This window comes from Clarias gariepinus, chromosome 1, assembly GCF_024256425.1.
Source record: "Clarias gariepinus isolate MV-2021 ecotype Netherlands chromosome 1, CGAR_prim_01v2, whole genome shotgun sequence".
Lineage (NCBI taxonomy): Eukaryota > Metazoa > Chordata > Actinopteri > Siluriformes > Clariidae > Clarias > Clarias gariepinus.
The window spans coordinates 25,468,423-25,486,875 of NC_071100.1; the positions used below are offsets into that span (position 1 = coordinate 25,468,423).

The 18,453-nt window shown below is 38.4% G+C and overlaps 1 protein-coding gene across 1 annotated transcript in view; it reads left to right on the forward strand.

The window, feature by feature from the left end:
• Window positions 1–14,191: 14,191 nt before the first annotated feature.
• Window positions 14,192–18,453, forward strand: part of dnah2 (dynein, axonemal, heavy chain 2) — a 153,301-nt gene continuing 149,039 nt past the window's right edge. The window contains exons 1-4 of the mRNA XM_053485050.1: window positions 14,192–14,327; window positions 14,690–14,757; window positions 17,592–17,762; window positions 18,092–18,320. Coding sequence (XP_053341025.1) covers window positions 14,192–14,327; window positions 14,690–14,757; window positions 17,592–17,762; window positions 18,092–18,320 — 604 coding nt within the window. The remainder of the gene's footprint in view (window positions 14,328–14,689; window positions 14,758–17,591; window positions 17,763–18,091; window positions 18,321–18,453) is intronic.

Sequence of the window (18,453 nt, forward strand, 5' to 3'; positions counted from 1 at the left end):
CTGAAGGTAAGCCTGTTCCTCTCATCAAGCTACAACATCCCTGAGATAGCTGTCTGCAGCAGTTCCCCAAAACTAAATCCATTAAGTAATTTTGCACATTAAACATTATGCAGTTTGCCTTTTCAAAAGCACACAGTCTTTATTTGGGCTATGAGTAATAATTTGGATCTGTTTAACCATGAGAAGCATAGTGAGTATGGATGATGTACGCGCACGAGCTGGAGGAGCTGAGAGCTCCTGGGTGCAGGTGTGTGTGTGCGTGGGGGGAAATGAGGCGAAACACATTTGGGGGCTTATTCGGGGAGCCTGCGGCTGTTCAGTGAGCGCGCATCAGCTCTGCTCATTTCTGCATTAGCACCCTTGCTGACTCACCTTCCTATTCTATCCAAATCACACTGAGCCCTTTGCCCCGTCCTGCCACATACATGCACACACATACAGATACACCTACAATCAGATCTGGCCTCTTCCATTTACTACTTCACAACAACTTAGTTGACTAGGGTTATATACTAATTATCATCTCAATCATAAAAAGTTACTGTATCTTTGTAATCGACATGACTCACGTTAGGATCACTCATCATCATCTATACTTTATCTTGTATACAGAGTTGCGAAGGCTCTGGAGTCTGTTCCTGCAGACTTACGGCATAAGGACACGGTCATTCACACACTACAGGCAACACCCATTAGCCTAATCTGCGTGTTTTTGGACAATGGGAGGAAAAGAGTTCCAGGAGGAAGTCCAGCAAGCATGGGGAGAACATGCAAACTCCATGCACAAAAACCCATGTCAGTATGTTATGTAAAAAAATAATTTAATAAAAATGATCAAAAGCAGAGAGTGCTGTTATGGGAATTAAATCAAATATGGGGCGGTTACTACAGTATAACACTTTGATTAGGTATTGTATTCCTTTTATACCACAGCAGTTTATTTGGTAAAAAATGTCCTATACTTTTTATTTTTAATATTGGATAGTGTGTCGGGGATAAGCTTCTGATAAGTTCTGTTCAATTAAATCATATCAGTATAAACATTCCTTCCAGAAAGCTTCACATACCAGATTGAATATTTTGCTATGATTTATTTTGTTAAATAAAACTTGTGTATTGAAGACATAAATACTTTAAGTACCTGCCATACTTGTCCTTGTGAGTTATTATAGAACATTATTAGATTGAGCGAATTAATAATAAACCTTTGATTTTTAGTGTAGCCAGCCCTACTGAAAAATAATCAACACCCACTGACTATGCAGAATCAAGAATTCATCAGAACATTGGCATAAGTAATGGTGAAACTATGGCAGTCCACTCTAGTAATCCTAGAGAACATGGATGGAAAGACAGTTTTAGTTCAATCCTTTATCGTATAATTTCCAACAACACAAGCATGCCACATGCGTATTTCCATGTTTCACCATTTCAGTCTGTCATTTTAACCACTACTCTATCCCCAGCTTTTTAAAAACAAAGTGCAAGTGGTAGAAGTGTAGCAGACAGCTGACCCTTGAGAATATTCTCTCTAGCTCTCCTTCACATTTCTAGTCTAAGTACCACTGCAGTGGCACACCGGATGCAATTTGTCATCTTTTTTTTTTTTTTTTGCAGAGCACAACTCCTGAGAGCTGGCCTCTCTGAGAGCAGAAGTTCACGACCCTGCTCTAAAATCTTTTATTTAAAGAAGGAGAGATTAAACATTAAATCTTCTAAGCCTTAAAGATGGAGTGGGTAGAGTAGTCTCAGATAATGTCACTCACACACTCAGCCACCACCCCTTTATGCATGAATCTTCCTCAATTATAGCTACACACTCACACACACGGAAAGAGAGAGAGAGAGAGAGATTTGGTTAAAAAAAAAAACCTTTTAACCTTTTTTTTTTTTTTACCTGCAGGTAAAATGCTATTTGCTAAACTAACCACTTTCCTAAAGCACTTCCATATGTAGTTTACTTAAAATGAACAATGCAATACACTAAGATCTGTATTGTGTTTAAGTATTTCTTATAATGACAAAAAATCCCTGCTTTGCCCAGGGAGTTGCATTAAGTCAGGATGGGAAAATAATTTCATAGTCTTTGAAGCAGTTTGTCATTTTTAGAGCCCACTGCTGCATATCAAATTGTCCCTGCAATGAAAACGATGACGGCTCTTCTCCTTCCTCCAAGTCATCTCCAACTAAACGTATCTGTTGAAGCTATAGTGTGTGTGTATAGATGCTTTCTGAATTCCCAATTAAGCCTACAATAAAAACAGAACCCTGAAGTCTAAAGTCACTAATGATGTCTAATAGTCGGTCAATATAGGCTTATTTACAGTACACAGTATTGTACACAAGTATTGACCCCCCCCCCATGTCTTCATATTAAAATCAATTAAATAATGGATTTTAAGATTAAGAAATGTTTTGTGTCAAGTGCCTAAAGATGCAATTTAAAATTTGATTGTTTATGCTACAACCTCAGCAGCAACCTCATTTCCCCTCTCATCTGTTCCAGCCACATCTTAAACAGCAGTATACTGTACTAATCACCGGCCTGATCATCTGTCATCATCTGCACCTGTTTCTTACTGGTACATGCCTTATGTTCGATTGGTTTTGTGCTTGAATGATTCATAGGTCACTGTGTGGCTTAGCAAACAAAAACATTGCTTTAAAATTGGTCAGGCACAGAGACTGGACTGAAAATGAGAGACAAAAAAGTCCTTCAGGAAGACTGGAGAACTATTCCCCAAGACTACATTAAAATGCAAGCAAGTGTGTCTCCTTGGAAGCAAAAATATTAGAAAAATGAGGGGTGGCTCAAGACTTTTGTACAGCACTGTATGTAAGGGATAAAACCTAACACTGTTTACTGAAACTGTTGAAACAGTAATCCAACAAACCTGATTGCCTTACCGTACATTAACCTGCAGCTTTGTCATACCAGGGAAGGAAAAGGGGTTTCTCAGCAATACAGAAGAAGGTCAGGAGTCTCCTCACCAGATTAGGAGTATTTTACACATATGCTTGGTCAAGGATTTGGTCAAGCAGCTAATTGTCTAATGTCAGATATGTGTTTATTAACCTTGAGATTACTATTTGCATGATTTGTTTGCAGGATAGTGCAGGTGATGATAAATGAATCTTGAAATGCTTTTGCATGTTTCACTAATTAAAAATGTTAAATAATTGCCCAGGCGGCAGAGTGGCTTAGTGGTTAGCACTGTCGCCTTGCACATCCAGGGTTCATGTTCAATTCCTGCCTTGGGGTTTGTGTGCTTGGAGTTTTCATGTTCTCCTCGTGCTTGGTGGCTTTCATCCAGGTACTCTGGTTTCCTTAAACAGTCCAAAGTCATGCAATTTAGGCTAACTGGTGTCCTCAAATTGCCTGTAGTGTGTGAATGAGTGTGTGTATGTGTGTGCGCCCTGCGATGGATTCTCACCCTGTCTTGGGTGTACCGTGCCTTGTGCACTAAGAACCCTGAACCCTGACTCTGTATACAGGATAAAACTGGTGTGGAACTATTTTATTCTTCTTCCTCATGTTCTTCTTCTTATTATTATTCTTTGAGTCTTCCCCCCTGTTTCCACCTACTTACACTAAGCTCTACCACAGAATTTAGTGTGACTATTAGCAAGGACCCTCAAGACATCACTTGCAAACACACTTGAACATTCAGCTGCTTGAAGGCAGAATTATAACATTATAAACACACACTCTTCCCATCATTCTGATTTATGACAATGTTCACAGGTGCAACAGCTGTCCTGTTCCTTTGTATTAAAAGGATTGATTCAGCAATTCAAACATTTCAGAACTTACAGCCTGTCCAGGAGAATTGTCACTAATCTTGTGTTCAGCTTTATTTCTTTCACCTGTAATACATTTCTTCATGTTGGCAAAGTGCTGCAGATACGGTATTTACTCTGGTTTCACATTGTGCTGTGAGCAGTTTTTTTTTTTTTGCACATAGGAGAATTATCAGGCTGTGCTGAATGCTTAAAGATTTCAGACTGAGATGTTGACAGGGTGAAGTATTGTTGAGGGATTGCCTATAAAATAATTAACAAGATGTCACTATAAATGCTTAAGCAGGCTAGACTTTGGTTTTCATAACAGATTTTACAGGGGACAAAAAACACTTGTCCTGGTGTCATGGTTTAAATTATTATATATTTATGCATTTATGTATTTATTTATTTATTTATTAATATGTTCTACATCTTTCCCATGGGGTGGCATGGTGGCTTAGTGGTTAGCACCATCCCCTCATACCTCCTAGAATGGAGGTTTAAATCTTGCTTCCAGTATGTGCGTGTGGAGTTTTCATGCGCTACCTGTACCTGTACTTGGTGAGTTTCCTTCAGGTACTCCAGTTTCCCCACATTTTATAAACTAATGGTGTCGGTTTAAGAGTTAGAGACTACCAGTCAAAAGTTTGGACAAACCTTCTACCCTTCATGGTCTTTTTTGGATTTTTATTTCTTTCTACATTGTAAAACAATGCTGAAGGCGTCCAAAATATGCAATAATTTCGATTCGATTGAGAGGTACTGAGATGTGTCTGCTACTTATGCTCTGTAAAGCCTTTATAACGGCTGTAATCTGACGTGCTGTTTGTTAGTTGGTGATTTCTGAGGCTGGTGATTCTAAATCAACGTCTCCTCTGTAGCAGAGGAAAGTCCTGGTCTTGCTTTCCTGGGATGATCTTCATGAGAGACAGCTTCATTATGGAGCTTGATGAGTTTTGCAAATGCACTTGACAATATTGTTCTTGCAAGAACTATTATAGAACAGCTGACTTTCGTTTCTGAAAATAACAAATGACTGTTGCTGTACTTGATGGACTTATTTACTAAATTAAATGTGATATGTAGCATTTTAGAGTATGATGAAGAAAACTGGAGAAAAGACAGGAGGCAGAGCTAGAGGTAGCAGAGCTGAAGATGTTGAGGTTCTCCTTGGGAGTGACAAGGATGGATAGGATCAAAAATGAGTTCATCAGAGGGACAACCCACGTTAGATGTTTTGGAGATAAAGTCAGAGAGGCCAGATTGAGGTGGTTTGGGCATGTTCAGAGAAGAGATGGTGAATATATCGGTAGAAGGATGCTGAGGTTGGAACTGCCAGGCAGGAGGTCTAGAGGAAGACCAAAGAGGAGATTTATGGATGCAGTGAGAGAGGACATGAAGTTAGTTAGTGTGAGAGAAGAGGATGCAAAGGATAGGGTTAGATGGAGGCAGATGATTCGCTGTGGCGACCCCACAAAGAAGAAGATCATTTTTGAAAAAAAAAATATCTTGAATTATTGTAGAATGTAGAACCTTGTGTCTAAACTTTTCACTGGTACTGTAGTTAGATAAAAAAAATATAATAATAATAATAATAATAATAATACATTGGCTCTGGTATGTGTCAGTTTAAATGATCTGATTTAAACAGTTTCTAGCATTTATAATAATATTACTGAATAATCTTACTGAAGTACTATAACATTCTTTTTAATTAATTGTCTGATTTTCAAGTGTAGGGCTAAGGCAGACAGATGGAGTTAATAAAATCGTAATGAATTTCTATGTTACCAAATAATAATAATAATGATAATAATAATGATAATAATAATAATAATCTTTGAATTTGGTTCAACATGTCGGTTTGATCATACAGTCACGAGCTCCTCCGTCTCGCCCTCACACTCTGCGCACCCATAATAAACGGTGTCCAATGACAACCGTCCCTCTGAGCCCGGGTGAGGCGTTTCCATAGCAACGTGTCCACGCGCACCAACTTTGGAGCAGTTAGCGCTATCCGCTGAAAAACTCTTTAACTTATCACCTCTGCGCTTTCTTCGATATTTAATAAGCGGAGGTTGTTGTACTGTACTGTACTGTATCGCCTGCTGCAGGTGAAGGAGGAACCAGGAGTTTCTCATTAGACACTCTAAGGTAAGACACTTGGCGCAGAGTGTAATGCTACAGTATGCGCGTTAGCTTCATTTCATTGACTAGCATTAGTTGCTACGCGTTTAATCTTTATTTATGTGTTGCACGACCAGTTACAGCTTCGGACATTTACACCGGTTTACATCTGACTCGTGAGAAGTCTACTGTTTAAAGTTTTTACTTACAACATTTACATGATTAAGTTATGGTAACTTGATTGAGTTATTATACCTGATGTCCATCCACTCTGAAATAAATCCCATGATCCCCTTCCATCAAACACATTATTTAAGTATGTGCTATAAAATTTCATTTCTTCGAACCACACACACACACACCATACTCTAATATTTCATTGAAAGGCGTTTTGCTTTTAAGAGCACGCATTCTCTGTGGCATCACTTCGATAAGCTTATTTAATGTCACAACAGTCGCAGGGATTTTTCTTCAAGATCATGTATTGATGAAGGGAGAGGCGGAGCACTGCGTAAAGTCTTCTCCAGCACGTCCCAAAGATTCTCAATAGAATAATTAAGGTCTGGTCTGGTCTATGTTGGCCAATCCATATGTGAAACTGATCTCACATACTCCCTGATCAGTTTGAACCTGATGAATCCCGGCATCGTAATCTTGGAATATGGCGATGCGATCAGGGAAGAAATAATTCATTAATTCAAGAGAAAAATAATAATTCAGTATCTTGCTTCAGTATCTGTTGTTGAGCCTAGACCTGACCAACAGAAGCAACACTGCCTCCGCATGCTGGTACAGTGGGGTGCACCACTTCATCAGACTGTCTTCTCACCCTGATGCACCCATCACTCTCAAACAGGGTAAATCTGGACTTATCACACCACATGACCTTTTCCCAATGCTTCAAAGACCATTTTTTATGCTCTCTAGTAATCCTCATTGATAAGTGTTTTTTTTTTTTAAAGACTACACAGCAGTTTGTTCCCAATCCCTAGAGTTTTTGTGTGCTGAAATGCTGTTACTTTTACTATTAAACATATCTACAGTATGAGTTTTGATTTTGCCAAATGCGTAAGCAATGTCCGGTCATGATCATTTTTTTCCGATTATATTTCTCCTACCTCCTTGAAGATAAAGCCTTACCACTGTTCTTCCAGGTTTTAATAAGGCATTAATAAGGTATACAGTATGGATGGACACCTGACCCATCTATTTGTGGGCCACAAATCCCCCAATGTGCTGGATGGCACACAGACGGACACTATTTCGCTATATACAGTATACCTGTATATGACAGCCAGGATGACACACATGAAGACACACCTTGTGAGAAAAAAAGAAAATTATTGTGAGAAAAAAATATTATAATGTTTGTTTAGAGATCATTTGAATTCATTCGCTCTGACTCCAAAAACAAAAGGAAAGCATTTGATAAAGACACGGATCTCTGTCTCTGTCATAAGAGATTCATCCCAGGCCTTCTTGCCCCAACATCAATGCCTGACCTCCTCACTAATGCTCACAAACATGCTCCAAAAATTGAATTAAAATCCTTGCCAGAACAGTTTATTTAAACAATATCACACCCTGAATAGCTGAATTACTGATATTGCTTTTATACGACAATTTAATAAATAAAAATGATATTAAGGAGCTGACATTTTAAAAGCAATACGGCCGAGTGATTTTGATCTTTTTGTTCTTCGAATGACATTAGATCCTGACGAAGCCACATTCACTGAGCCCACCGGCTCACTGGTTATCTAACACACATCGGGTTGGTACATTCCTGTTCAAGGTGCTTCTGGTAGAAAGAAAAAAAGAAGAAGTCTTTTCATCATGATCTGATGAGTTTCACATTTCAGTGCATTTCAGTGAGACTGTTGATAGAACAGACCTGTTATGTGGTGAACACAGACAAGTGGAGTGATACAACCAGTGAAACTGGGGACTGACAGTGCAGTTATACTAAATATAAACACTCTTGGAACGCCGCTTGTCCAATCAAACTAGTGGACCGGAACTAACTGTTGTGTACTAAAACAGCAAATGGGAGACTGAATTGTAGTTGGATAATTTTAAATGCACATATGGGGGTGATTTCTCAGGTGTCCACAATTTGTACTTCTGGTAACGTGCTACGGTTTATAGTCGCCAGATTCATATTGTACCAACTAAATGATAAATAATGTGTGATTTGATAATGATAATAGAAACTTCCTACTGCATTCACACCTGGTATTACAACAGTGTCGAGTGATTGGACCGCATTCAATTCAGGAGTGGACAGGGTCTTGGGATCTGATCACTCACAAGGCTTTTTGGATGCACGTGGTCAATTTGTTGTATAAACATCAATGAGTCACTGTGTGTCTCACCTCCAGGGTTTTTTTCTGTTGTTGTTAGGACATTAATTAACAATCAACTACATTATGTTTTTTAAAATTTAGATTTAAATGAAATATGTGATGTGTACTATACCGTATGTGATTGCATAATGCTACTACTAACATCTTGCAATGTGCCTCAATAGAGCAAAAATACATTGTTAAACTCTGTGTTTATGCTCTATTGAGAAACATTGCATGACGTTATTAATACAGGTAGTCTCACACTTACGAGCAGGTTCCATCCAGGAGCATGTTGTAAGTCAGATTAACGAAGTAAGTCTTATACGCCTTTGACACGATTATACAATTTAATAAAAGCCTACCAATCCATTGAATTGGTATGAATCTCACATGTCAAATGTAACAGTGTTGTCTCTGTGCCTTTGAATTGTAAGGTGATCCCGGATGCCATCTTGTCTCAGAGCTGTTTTCCATTGTATTGGACTTTTAATTCTGTTTTGTTGAGGATTTTTTAAAATTAGAATTATTTACCCTTGGGACAGCTTTACAGGACAGGCATTTTCTATCATCGTGCTCACGGACTGATTCATTGCAACCGGTGAGGCCGACCCATCTCTTCCACAACCCCATACGCACTCGTACAATATACTTTGGACATTTTATACAGTACATTCACTTACGCTCATCAGGAACAATATTATCATTTTGATTGATACACGTGATCTACTTCTGCGATTTTCGTAGAACTGCGTTCCATTTATGCCTGCGAAAATTCGTAACTCAAATGTTCGGGACTAACCAGTAGTTAAAATTGTGATTTTACCATAACATTGTAAATAGTGTATAATGTGTGAAAGGGGGCAGATTTGTCCTTTTTATTTAAGTTTGTCAGGAAGCATTAGAAACTGTATGTATTTAGACAGAACTGCTATATTAAAGCCAATGAAAGCACAAATGGTCAGAAAGCAAAAGCAAATAAATCTTTCTTTATGTTTGTGTGATTTTCAAAGCAGACGAAATCCTCCTCAAAATGCAAGATGACAGTATGAGTATAGCTTTTATCGACTAGTCTGCAGTCCAGACATTTAATTAGGAATTGCAATCCAATGGCTGAATGTAAACACTCTGGTTGAGTTTTCGTATGTTATTGGCCTTGAATTTGGGTTTAAAGTAACATCTGGTTTCTTTTGTCAGATTTGACAACTCTTCCACTGATAAAAATGTGAAAGCTAGTGGTCAGTGGAGATGCGTGATACACGTGCAAACACATGACAGACATTAAAATCAAGTCTGAACAGGCCTTCTGTGATTTTCGGCACGCAATAATCTCTTATGTCAGTATTTTATTTATTCATATTTTTTTTTTCACGAATGCCGTCTGTTTCTCCTGTAAAATGACCTAAAGAAATAACCTCAGGTAATATGTATACAATGCAAAGAGGCAAGCTGGTAAACAGGCTGTCATATCCTGTTGGAGTTGTTTTCCAACCAAATCAACCGAATAAAACATTGGTCTAGATGGTGTTCAAGAGGACTTTTTGACTTTAGGTAAAGTACAGTATTGATCTACAATAGGGACGGCCTACATACACTGACTGGCCCAAAAAAAATAGTCACACACTCTTATATATTTATATTTATTTACTTTGATTATGGTCTTAATTCCTTTGGTACTGTTTTAGCAGCTTATACAATAGTGCAGCATTTTTTTCTCTCCAGAGATGCATTAACTGTCCGGCTAAGATCTTGACGGCAGAGTCAAACCGCTCTGTGAAGTCTTCTCCACTACATACCAAAGACTTTGAACGGTCAGAAAGGTCAGAACTTTGTGGTGATCAGTTCATGTGTGAAAATGATTCCTCTAAAAAGCTCTTTCACAATTTGATTCCTGGAATAAGTCTATGTTTTAGGGAACAAAAAATGCATAGATGTGGTAGTCTGGTCATTCATTAGATGCAGGCCATCAGCTGAGTCTAGACCTGACCAATTGAACCAACCCCCAGATCATAACACTCCCTCCAGAGGCCTGTACAGTGGACAATATGCATGATCGGCGCATTATTTTAATGCGCTTCCATTCTTACCCTGATGCACCCGTCGCTCTGGAATAGGGGCAATCTGGTCTCATGGGACCACATGACCTTTTTCCAAGTCCAATTTTTATGCTCCCTAGCAAACTGAAACCTTTTATTTTTAACAAGTGTTTTTTTTTTGGCCGCACAGCTGCTCAGCCGCAATCCTGTGAGTTCTGGTTACATTGTGTGTTTGTACAGTAAAGGTTCTTTAATTCCATCATTAAACAAAGCTCTGATTTCTACTGGAGATGTTTTAACCATATCATGGTGTTTAAGTAAACTCTGATCAAGGTCAGTTATGATTTTTTTTTCCATGTCCACATTTCTTCTGCAGTGTTGACACAACAGCACTATCCTTCCAGGTGTTGAACTGTTCTTAACCCAATTCTAGTAATTCCAGTAACATCTTAAGTTGCTGTCTTTGTTCGATGCAGGCTAATAATTTGTCTCTTTTGAAACACAATACTTTTCCGTGATTGTGGGTTTTCCAACAAGGTCGTTTAGGAAATGAGAAGCTGCTCGCTGCATCTGTTAGAGTTAAAAGTAATTATCCAATCAAAGGCTCTTAGGTTTTTTGGGCAGTGTGTCAATTATTCCATGAAAGGATGTAGGCACAAGTCTATAACCTATACTATGCGCCTACAGTATGTACAGTCCTTGCATTTAGTTGTTTGTGCTGATATGAAGTGAAATCAACCATTTTCTCCACTGAAACATACACAATTTACCCCTTAGCCCACATGAAGTTGATCCCAACGTGCGCTGGCACAATCCTACAACAAGCGATCGTAGTAAAGGTCAAAGCAATCAGCTTGCATTGACGATGCGATGCGGTGCGTATGGTATTTAGCCTGAAATTTGAATAATTTTCTGATCATTTATAACAACCCTAAATACACGTGTTTCACAATCCTGAGGTAAATATACATGATCATTTCAGGGTTTTTTCACAGCTCCAAACAGATCGACAAACAGTGGCTTACATGAATGTTCCTGGCAAATACGGTTGTTCCACATGAGAACATTAGTGTTTAGCTACCTAAGCAGATATCATCAGCCAGCAGGAGTCGAAGTGATTTACAGAATTCTCTTGCATTTTATTACCTGATTGCTGAGACTCGCTCTGACTCTGCTGTTGCATTGATCAGTCAATTAAAATGATGTAGTGAGAGCAATATAAAGTTACTGCTAAAATTCAAAAGCGTTGCATTTCAAAGCCTTTGTGGCTTAATATTGGCAATACTTTGTCTACAATAATCCTCCACTGTCAACAACGTCGGGTTTTGTCACTCGGGTACTTGCCTCATCTCAGCCCGAGACTATGAGCAGCACAGGCTCATATTAATGTTATTGATCAATGTCAGCTTCTCCGCCTCTCAATTCTGATCTAAGGGGAGTTTGACTTTCTGCCTCCAGCAGCTTATAGACTTATAGTAAATGTTTTTTTCATTACAGTCTCTGTCTCTTTCTCTACCTTGAGCTTTGAGTGCAATAACTTGTCTGCTTTATTACACACCGTTTTCAAAAAATGTGACAACTGGCAAACTGAATCAAAGCCTCAATAATCAAAATGATGCTACTAGTGTTGACAAGTGAAGGTAGAAATAGGGGCAGGGCAGATCGTGTGACATAGTTATTTATACACAGCTGTGACATATTCTCTATTCACACTCACTGTTGGGTTTGTACTTTTGGTAGTTATGTAAGAATTCTGCACAGTGGTCTCAGAGAGAAAGCCTCAATCCCGCGCTTAAGCAGGCTTCCTTGTTGTTTGGCTATAATATCTTTTTCTGTCTTGCTAGTCCAAGATGACCGGAATAAGAAGGAAAAATGCAGATAGTTAACCACCCTGGTGTGAGTTTTAGTTCAATTATATGATGAAGAGAACTGTGTAGTCCAAATGAAGTCCCAGTGATGAAGTAAATCCATAAAATCAATTCGGCACTTAATGAGGAAAAATCCCTGTTGAGACTCTTTTCGTGTTCAGGGCGTTCAAGGAATCATTGTTTAGAATAAAACTAAGAGTGTGCACTAAGGCAAAAACATCATATTATGATTTTAAATCATTCTTTTACAATACATGGTGTGTATCATAATATAGTATATACTCTCTCACACACTCATCGCCTATACCGTTTATTGCAGTATAAAGACGGTCTTGAAATCGATCCCAGGAGACTATGAGCAATTTGGGAACGCCAGTTAGCCTAAACTGCATGTCTTTTGACCGTGGAAGGCAACTGGAGTTCTTGAAGGAAACCCAACAAGCACGGGAAGAACAAGCAAACTCCATGCACACAGAGATGGGAATCGATCCCGGACCCTGGAGGTGCAAGGCGTCAGTGCTAACCACTACACCACCGTGCTGCCCATAGTATAGGTTTAATAACAAACTCCCAGCAATGAAAAACTAGCATACGTCTGCATGTAATATTAATTACGAGGGTAAGTAAAAAATGATCCACAATCCGGTTATATTAAAACTTGTCTTCAGTGCTACAGTATGCCCACTTGTAACCTGGTGTGCTGAAACAACTCATGCAAGAACATAGACAGAAGCGTTTAGATATCTGCAAACAAAATTTGGACCGATACTCTAAGGAAGGTGAAAGTTTCTTATGGAGAATTATTACATTAGTTGATTCATCACTACGAGCATGAGAGTAAAAGGCAGAGTATGGAAACGTCCTCAATCAGTTCTTGAAAAGTTAAAAAGTCGACCATTAGCTGGAAAATTGATGCTTATAGTTTTCTGGGATTTTCAATTGGAGCATTATTAGGTAAAAGGTTCAACAGTCAACAGTCCTTGTTACAGTGAGATGCTTATTAAAGAGCTGAGGGCTAAACTTCGGACTGAAGACAAAGGACTGCTTTTCAAGGGCGTTGTAATCTTGCATGACGATGCACTTCCGCACACTTTTGCTCACACTATCGACACTTTAAGAAATGTAGTTTTGTGGTGTTAAAGCATCCTCTCTATAGTCATGATCTTGCACCACCTGACTTTCACCTATTTGGCCCCCTAAGTGCAGCCCTTTAAGGATGAAGATTCTGATGAAGAAGTGAGGACCGCAGTGCATTCAAGGCTTGCAGTTTGGACCATTTTTTTTTTTTTAAATAAGGGAATACAAAAGCTTGTTGACAGATGGACAAAGTGTATTGAAAAGCAAGGAGATTATGGCAAGAAAATTATGTATTTTCTGAAAGTTAATTAAAATAGATTTAACAGCTAGAGTGTGCATAATTTTTGGACTCACTTATTTAAATACAACAGTGAAGGTGAGGGAAATGTGTAAAAATCTATTGTAAAATAAATAAAATAAAGGTAATATCAAATCAACTGCTTCTAGGCATTTTGTGTGTCTTTAAATTTAAAATAAAGACATCACAAAAAAAGTTTATTCATCTCAGAAAAGCTGAATATTTCATAGATATTGATATTTCTTTGTCATATCTTGTCATATCTCATATTTTATTCTATTAAATGCTCTACATGAGACTGTATTTTAGAAGGGTTTGTACTGGGTACAAAAAAGAAAATTAAAGAAAGAAACACCACAATCTGGTAATGGCCTTCCTTCATGGTTAACATGACAATGTTTTTCATATAAATACAACTACTCAAATATAACCGAACTCATTTTGTGCGGCGAGCGAGACCGAGTTGCTTCCAGATCTCTCTGCAGCTTTTGTACTGGCTATAATAAAGACCATCCACTGTATTGAATACTAACTTTCCATAGGGCCAGTGTGACTGATGAAATAATATTACATGTAATTGGAAACAAATTATTATAATTATGTACAATTTTAAGCTTTCTCCGATTCCTTATTCTTCTACAACAGCATTATCTGACTATGGCTGAGCCAGAGACACCTCACACAGAGACGCGCTCAACTTCTAGCAAATCAAACCACTCCAGCACAGAGAAGAGACATTCTCCAATCGCACCAGACGAGTCCGTACTGCATGGTTCAAACACACAGCCTGCAGGTAAGAGAATCAAGATTATCCTGGGTTTCAACAGGTCACTGGGTTATATACTGTAACTCACTGCAGTGATTAAATATCTATATGTTTCTTCATATGTTTTTTCCACTTTTCTCATAATGTAATATTCTCATTCTGTTTTTTTTTAAAAGGAGCTGATGTTTTATGCCTTTCCCCAAAAAAATCATGATATGATTTCAGATTTTCATGAAGTATTACAGCATGATTTTTTTTCTTTTTGCTATATTGTCCAACACTGTTACATTATTCATTTTCCTAAACATATCTGTTCATGCAATCACACAATGCAGTGCCACGGTATGACTCATTCCCTATTCCATGTTTTGTGTGTGTGTGTGCTTTAGTGGGGGATCTTAATGAGGAGACTATTTTAACAGTGTCGGAGGAAGAGGATGCACACACCAAAGGCCTGGTAATTCACTTATTTATGCCAAATTAGAGGCTTTTAAACACAGTCACTGATGAATTACCTCACACTCATTGCGATTCTTATCTGATTGTAATCTGCAATTCACAATTTCTCTTGCCTGAGGCTTTCAAGCCTGACATCCTTGCATACTAATCAGTGCTTTTTTTTATTTGTGTTACTAAGGCTTTCTGGTGATGTGAGAGAATTGTTGATTCATTCCCTCGTAAACACTGTAGCCTGTAAGGCTCTGCTGGACCATCTTCATTTACTATGCCTCATTGATTACACAAATTCAGCAAATGCTCACAGGTTGGCCAATGAAAATATCACTTTTCTCCCACCAGCTGCTCTCAGTCAGAGTCAAAATAGAAAAATCCATTGTGGAATTATAATCTATATACATAAATGAGCACGATACTCCTATTATCATTTAAACTGGAAAAATAACCCCTGCTTACTACAGCGCCTGAAGAATGCCCGAGGAGTAGCAGATGAAGACTACAGTGCATTGGGTGATACTGAGGGAATGGGTCAGTGAACCTGCTGCATCGCCGTCCTTGGCATCATTGACATTAGTAGAATTAATTATAGCCCTCTGGCTAGTAAAAGAGCAATGGCATTTACATGGAGTGATCCTGCAGCCCCTGCTGGGAAACCCTGTAGAAGTGGCAGCGAGCAACCAGAGAGAAGTGGATTATATTGCACTGCCATTCATTAATGCTGCACACTCAGAGACAAAGGTCAATGCTGTTAAACGAACTATGGTTATTGTTATGTTTTTTTTAACAGTGCATGTTCGAGAAACTAAAGGAAACATGCACGTTTTTTTTTGTCAATAAATCCAGCAAAGTGTATTTTCTTCAGTATTACTAAAGACATGTCCGTTACAGAGCTAAGTATAAATACAGTATACACACCTCTGTGAAAACGCCAGAAAATTATGTCGTTATGCTTCTGATTGACATAATTTGAGTCAATTGGACGGCGGGTTTATTTTAAGGCCTGCCTTTAAACTCTTTTGCCTCTTTCTTTGACATCATGGGAAAATCAAAAGTAATCAGCCCAGACCCAAGAAACGAAATTGTGGCCCTCCACAAATCTGGTTCATACTTCAGGAAGGAGAAAGGAGACGTGTTCTTTGATACAAATCAATCCCAAAATAACAGCAAAGGACATTGTAAAGACACTGGTAGAAACAGGTACTCGAGTACCGTATATCGAGTCCTATATTGACGTAAACTGAAAGGCTGCTCAGCATGGAAGAAGCCACTGCCAGAAAAACTGCCCAAAAAAAAAGCCAGACAACAGTTTGCAGCTGGCCACAGGGACAAAGATTTCACTTTTTGGTCTGATGGAACAGTAATTGAACTGTTTGGCCATAATGACCATTGTTGTCTGGAGAAAAAAAAGGGGTACTGTAAGGGGTTTGCAAGCCAAAGAAAGCTATGCTTCAGCAGGGACAAAAAATACGACATCATCACAAAAAATTTTAACAAAAAAGACGGCATCTCAGGAAGGAAGATTATGTGGATATCCTCAAACGACATCTCAAGACAACGACATCTTAGCCAGGAAGTTTGAGAATCTTGGTCTCAAATTGTTCTTCCAAATGGACAATGACCCCAAGCATACTGCCGAAATTGTGCCAAAATGGCTTAAGGACAATAAAGTCTAGGAATTTGAGTGACCCTGACCTCAATTTAGTAGAAAATGTGTGGGAAGACAAATGTGCGCAAGCAAGGAGGCCACAAATCTGACTCACCAGGTCCGTCAGGAGGAATGGGTTACAGTTCTAACAAATTATTGTAAGAAGCTTCTGGAAGGCTACCGAAACAATTGACCCAAGTTAAGTAGAAGTACAAAAATGTTGACAGGAAAAGATTTTGTAGAAATAGTTGAAAGGTTAAGCTAAAAATAAGCTGATTAGCTTTAATGTAATCATTGATATTAGGTGATTTCACTTTTGATGCAGGTTAAACTTCAGACAGATATCTAAGTACTGCAAAAGTTTAATTAAATTCTGTCCAGGCAGTTTTGCATGATAAAATTATGTTGTAAGAAGGGCTTTTTCACACATAACACTGGACACTGGGACCCGTGTTTTAGTGGCGCTTCACATTACTGCTTTTTATGAGCACCATGGTCAGACGACAGACAGACAGACTGATAGACAGACATACAAAAGAATTTTTTTGGGTCCTCCAATATATGAAATGTTAGAATATTATTGAAAGAGCAAGTTCTGACAAAACCTTTCTTTTATTTATATAGATTCTAAATACTTATACTAATATATTGTTAAAATAAAGTAAGTTTACTATAATTAAATGGCTGGAATTGTGAAAAATGAAGTTTAAATGTGTTTGGCTATACACCCACACATACATTACCAGTCAATTTCTTTTTCTACAATATAAAACAATACTCAAGATGTTCAAATTATATACAATAATCTCCTTTGAACAGAAGGTACTAAGATGTGTCTATTACTTATGTTCTGTAAAGCCTTTATAACGACTCCAATCTATGGTGCTTTAAAATGGTAATTTCTGAGGCTGGTGACTCTAAATAAACTTCTCCTCTGCAGCAGAGGTACGTTCTGGTCTTGCTTTTCTGGGAAGGTCTTCATGAGAGTCAGTTTCATCTTGGTGTTTAATGAGTTTTGCAAATGCACTTGATAATACTGTATTTGCAAGAACTTTTACAGGACAGCTGACCTTTGGGTCTTAAAATAACAACTGATTGCCATATATGTTATTTCTTAATTATATATGTATATATCTTAGTGTACAAATATGTCTCAATTATTTCTCTTTTTTTTCAATGGTACTTTGCAGAGGGAGTTAATAAAAAGTCAAGTAGCCTTGACAGGAGTATCAAAGGCTTCCTGGACAGATGAAAACAATAGAGCCTTGGACAAATTCATCGCAGATGCTACAATCAAGCTTCTTGTTATCTATCTCCACCCTTTCTCTGGCCTGTGTGTGCAGTACACCATACCAAGCCAGGTACTGCCGGTTCTATTCTGGGATGCAGTGACATTTGGGCTTGGATCAGGATAACGGTCGTACATTACAACTGACTGATGATACTGCAAATTATTCATGACTTGAATACCAAAAAAAAAAAAAATCTTTTTTTGACAAATGATTTCACATGATGTTGACTATGCAACATTCCTTCTACTTTGTACCATTTCAGTGCATCTGGTAGTTTATTTGTTAAATCTGCCACTCATTAGTGTTTTAAGAATTCTGGTAATCCATTAGAACTAGAAAATATGAATTATTACCTGTTTTATTTTGCTCTGCTACATCTCTGTCTCCCTCACACACAGGTGGTGGAGCAGCTGGCCTACTTCATACGCAAGGAGGACTGTATGATTATGGAGGAGACTTTCGAGAGCTGTGTGCAGTTCGGCACGGTGCGGGGAGGGGGTCTGCAGAGCCTGCTGAGGCTAATGAACGGGATTCATGCACCACTGGTCACTCACACCACAGACTGGCCAGAGAGCATCAAGAACAATTATTTAGCTCACATGCACCGCTTCATCACCTTCCTCACAGGTACATGACACATCACAAGAATCAACACTCACTGTATGGAAGTACTTCTCAGGATATTTCCAGTTAGCAGTGCTGCATTTTACCATGACTCACAAGTCACAGTGGTGAAGATCAGTGAAAGCTTTTTGGTCTG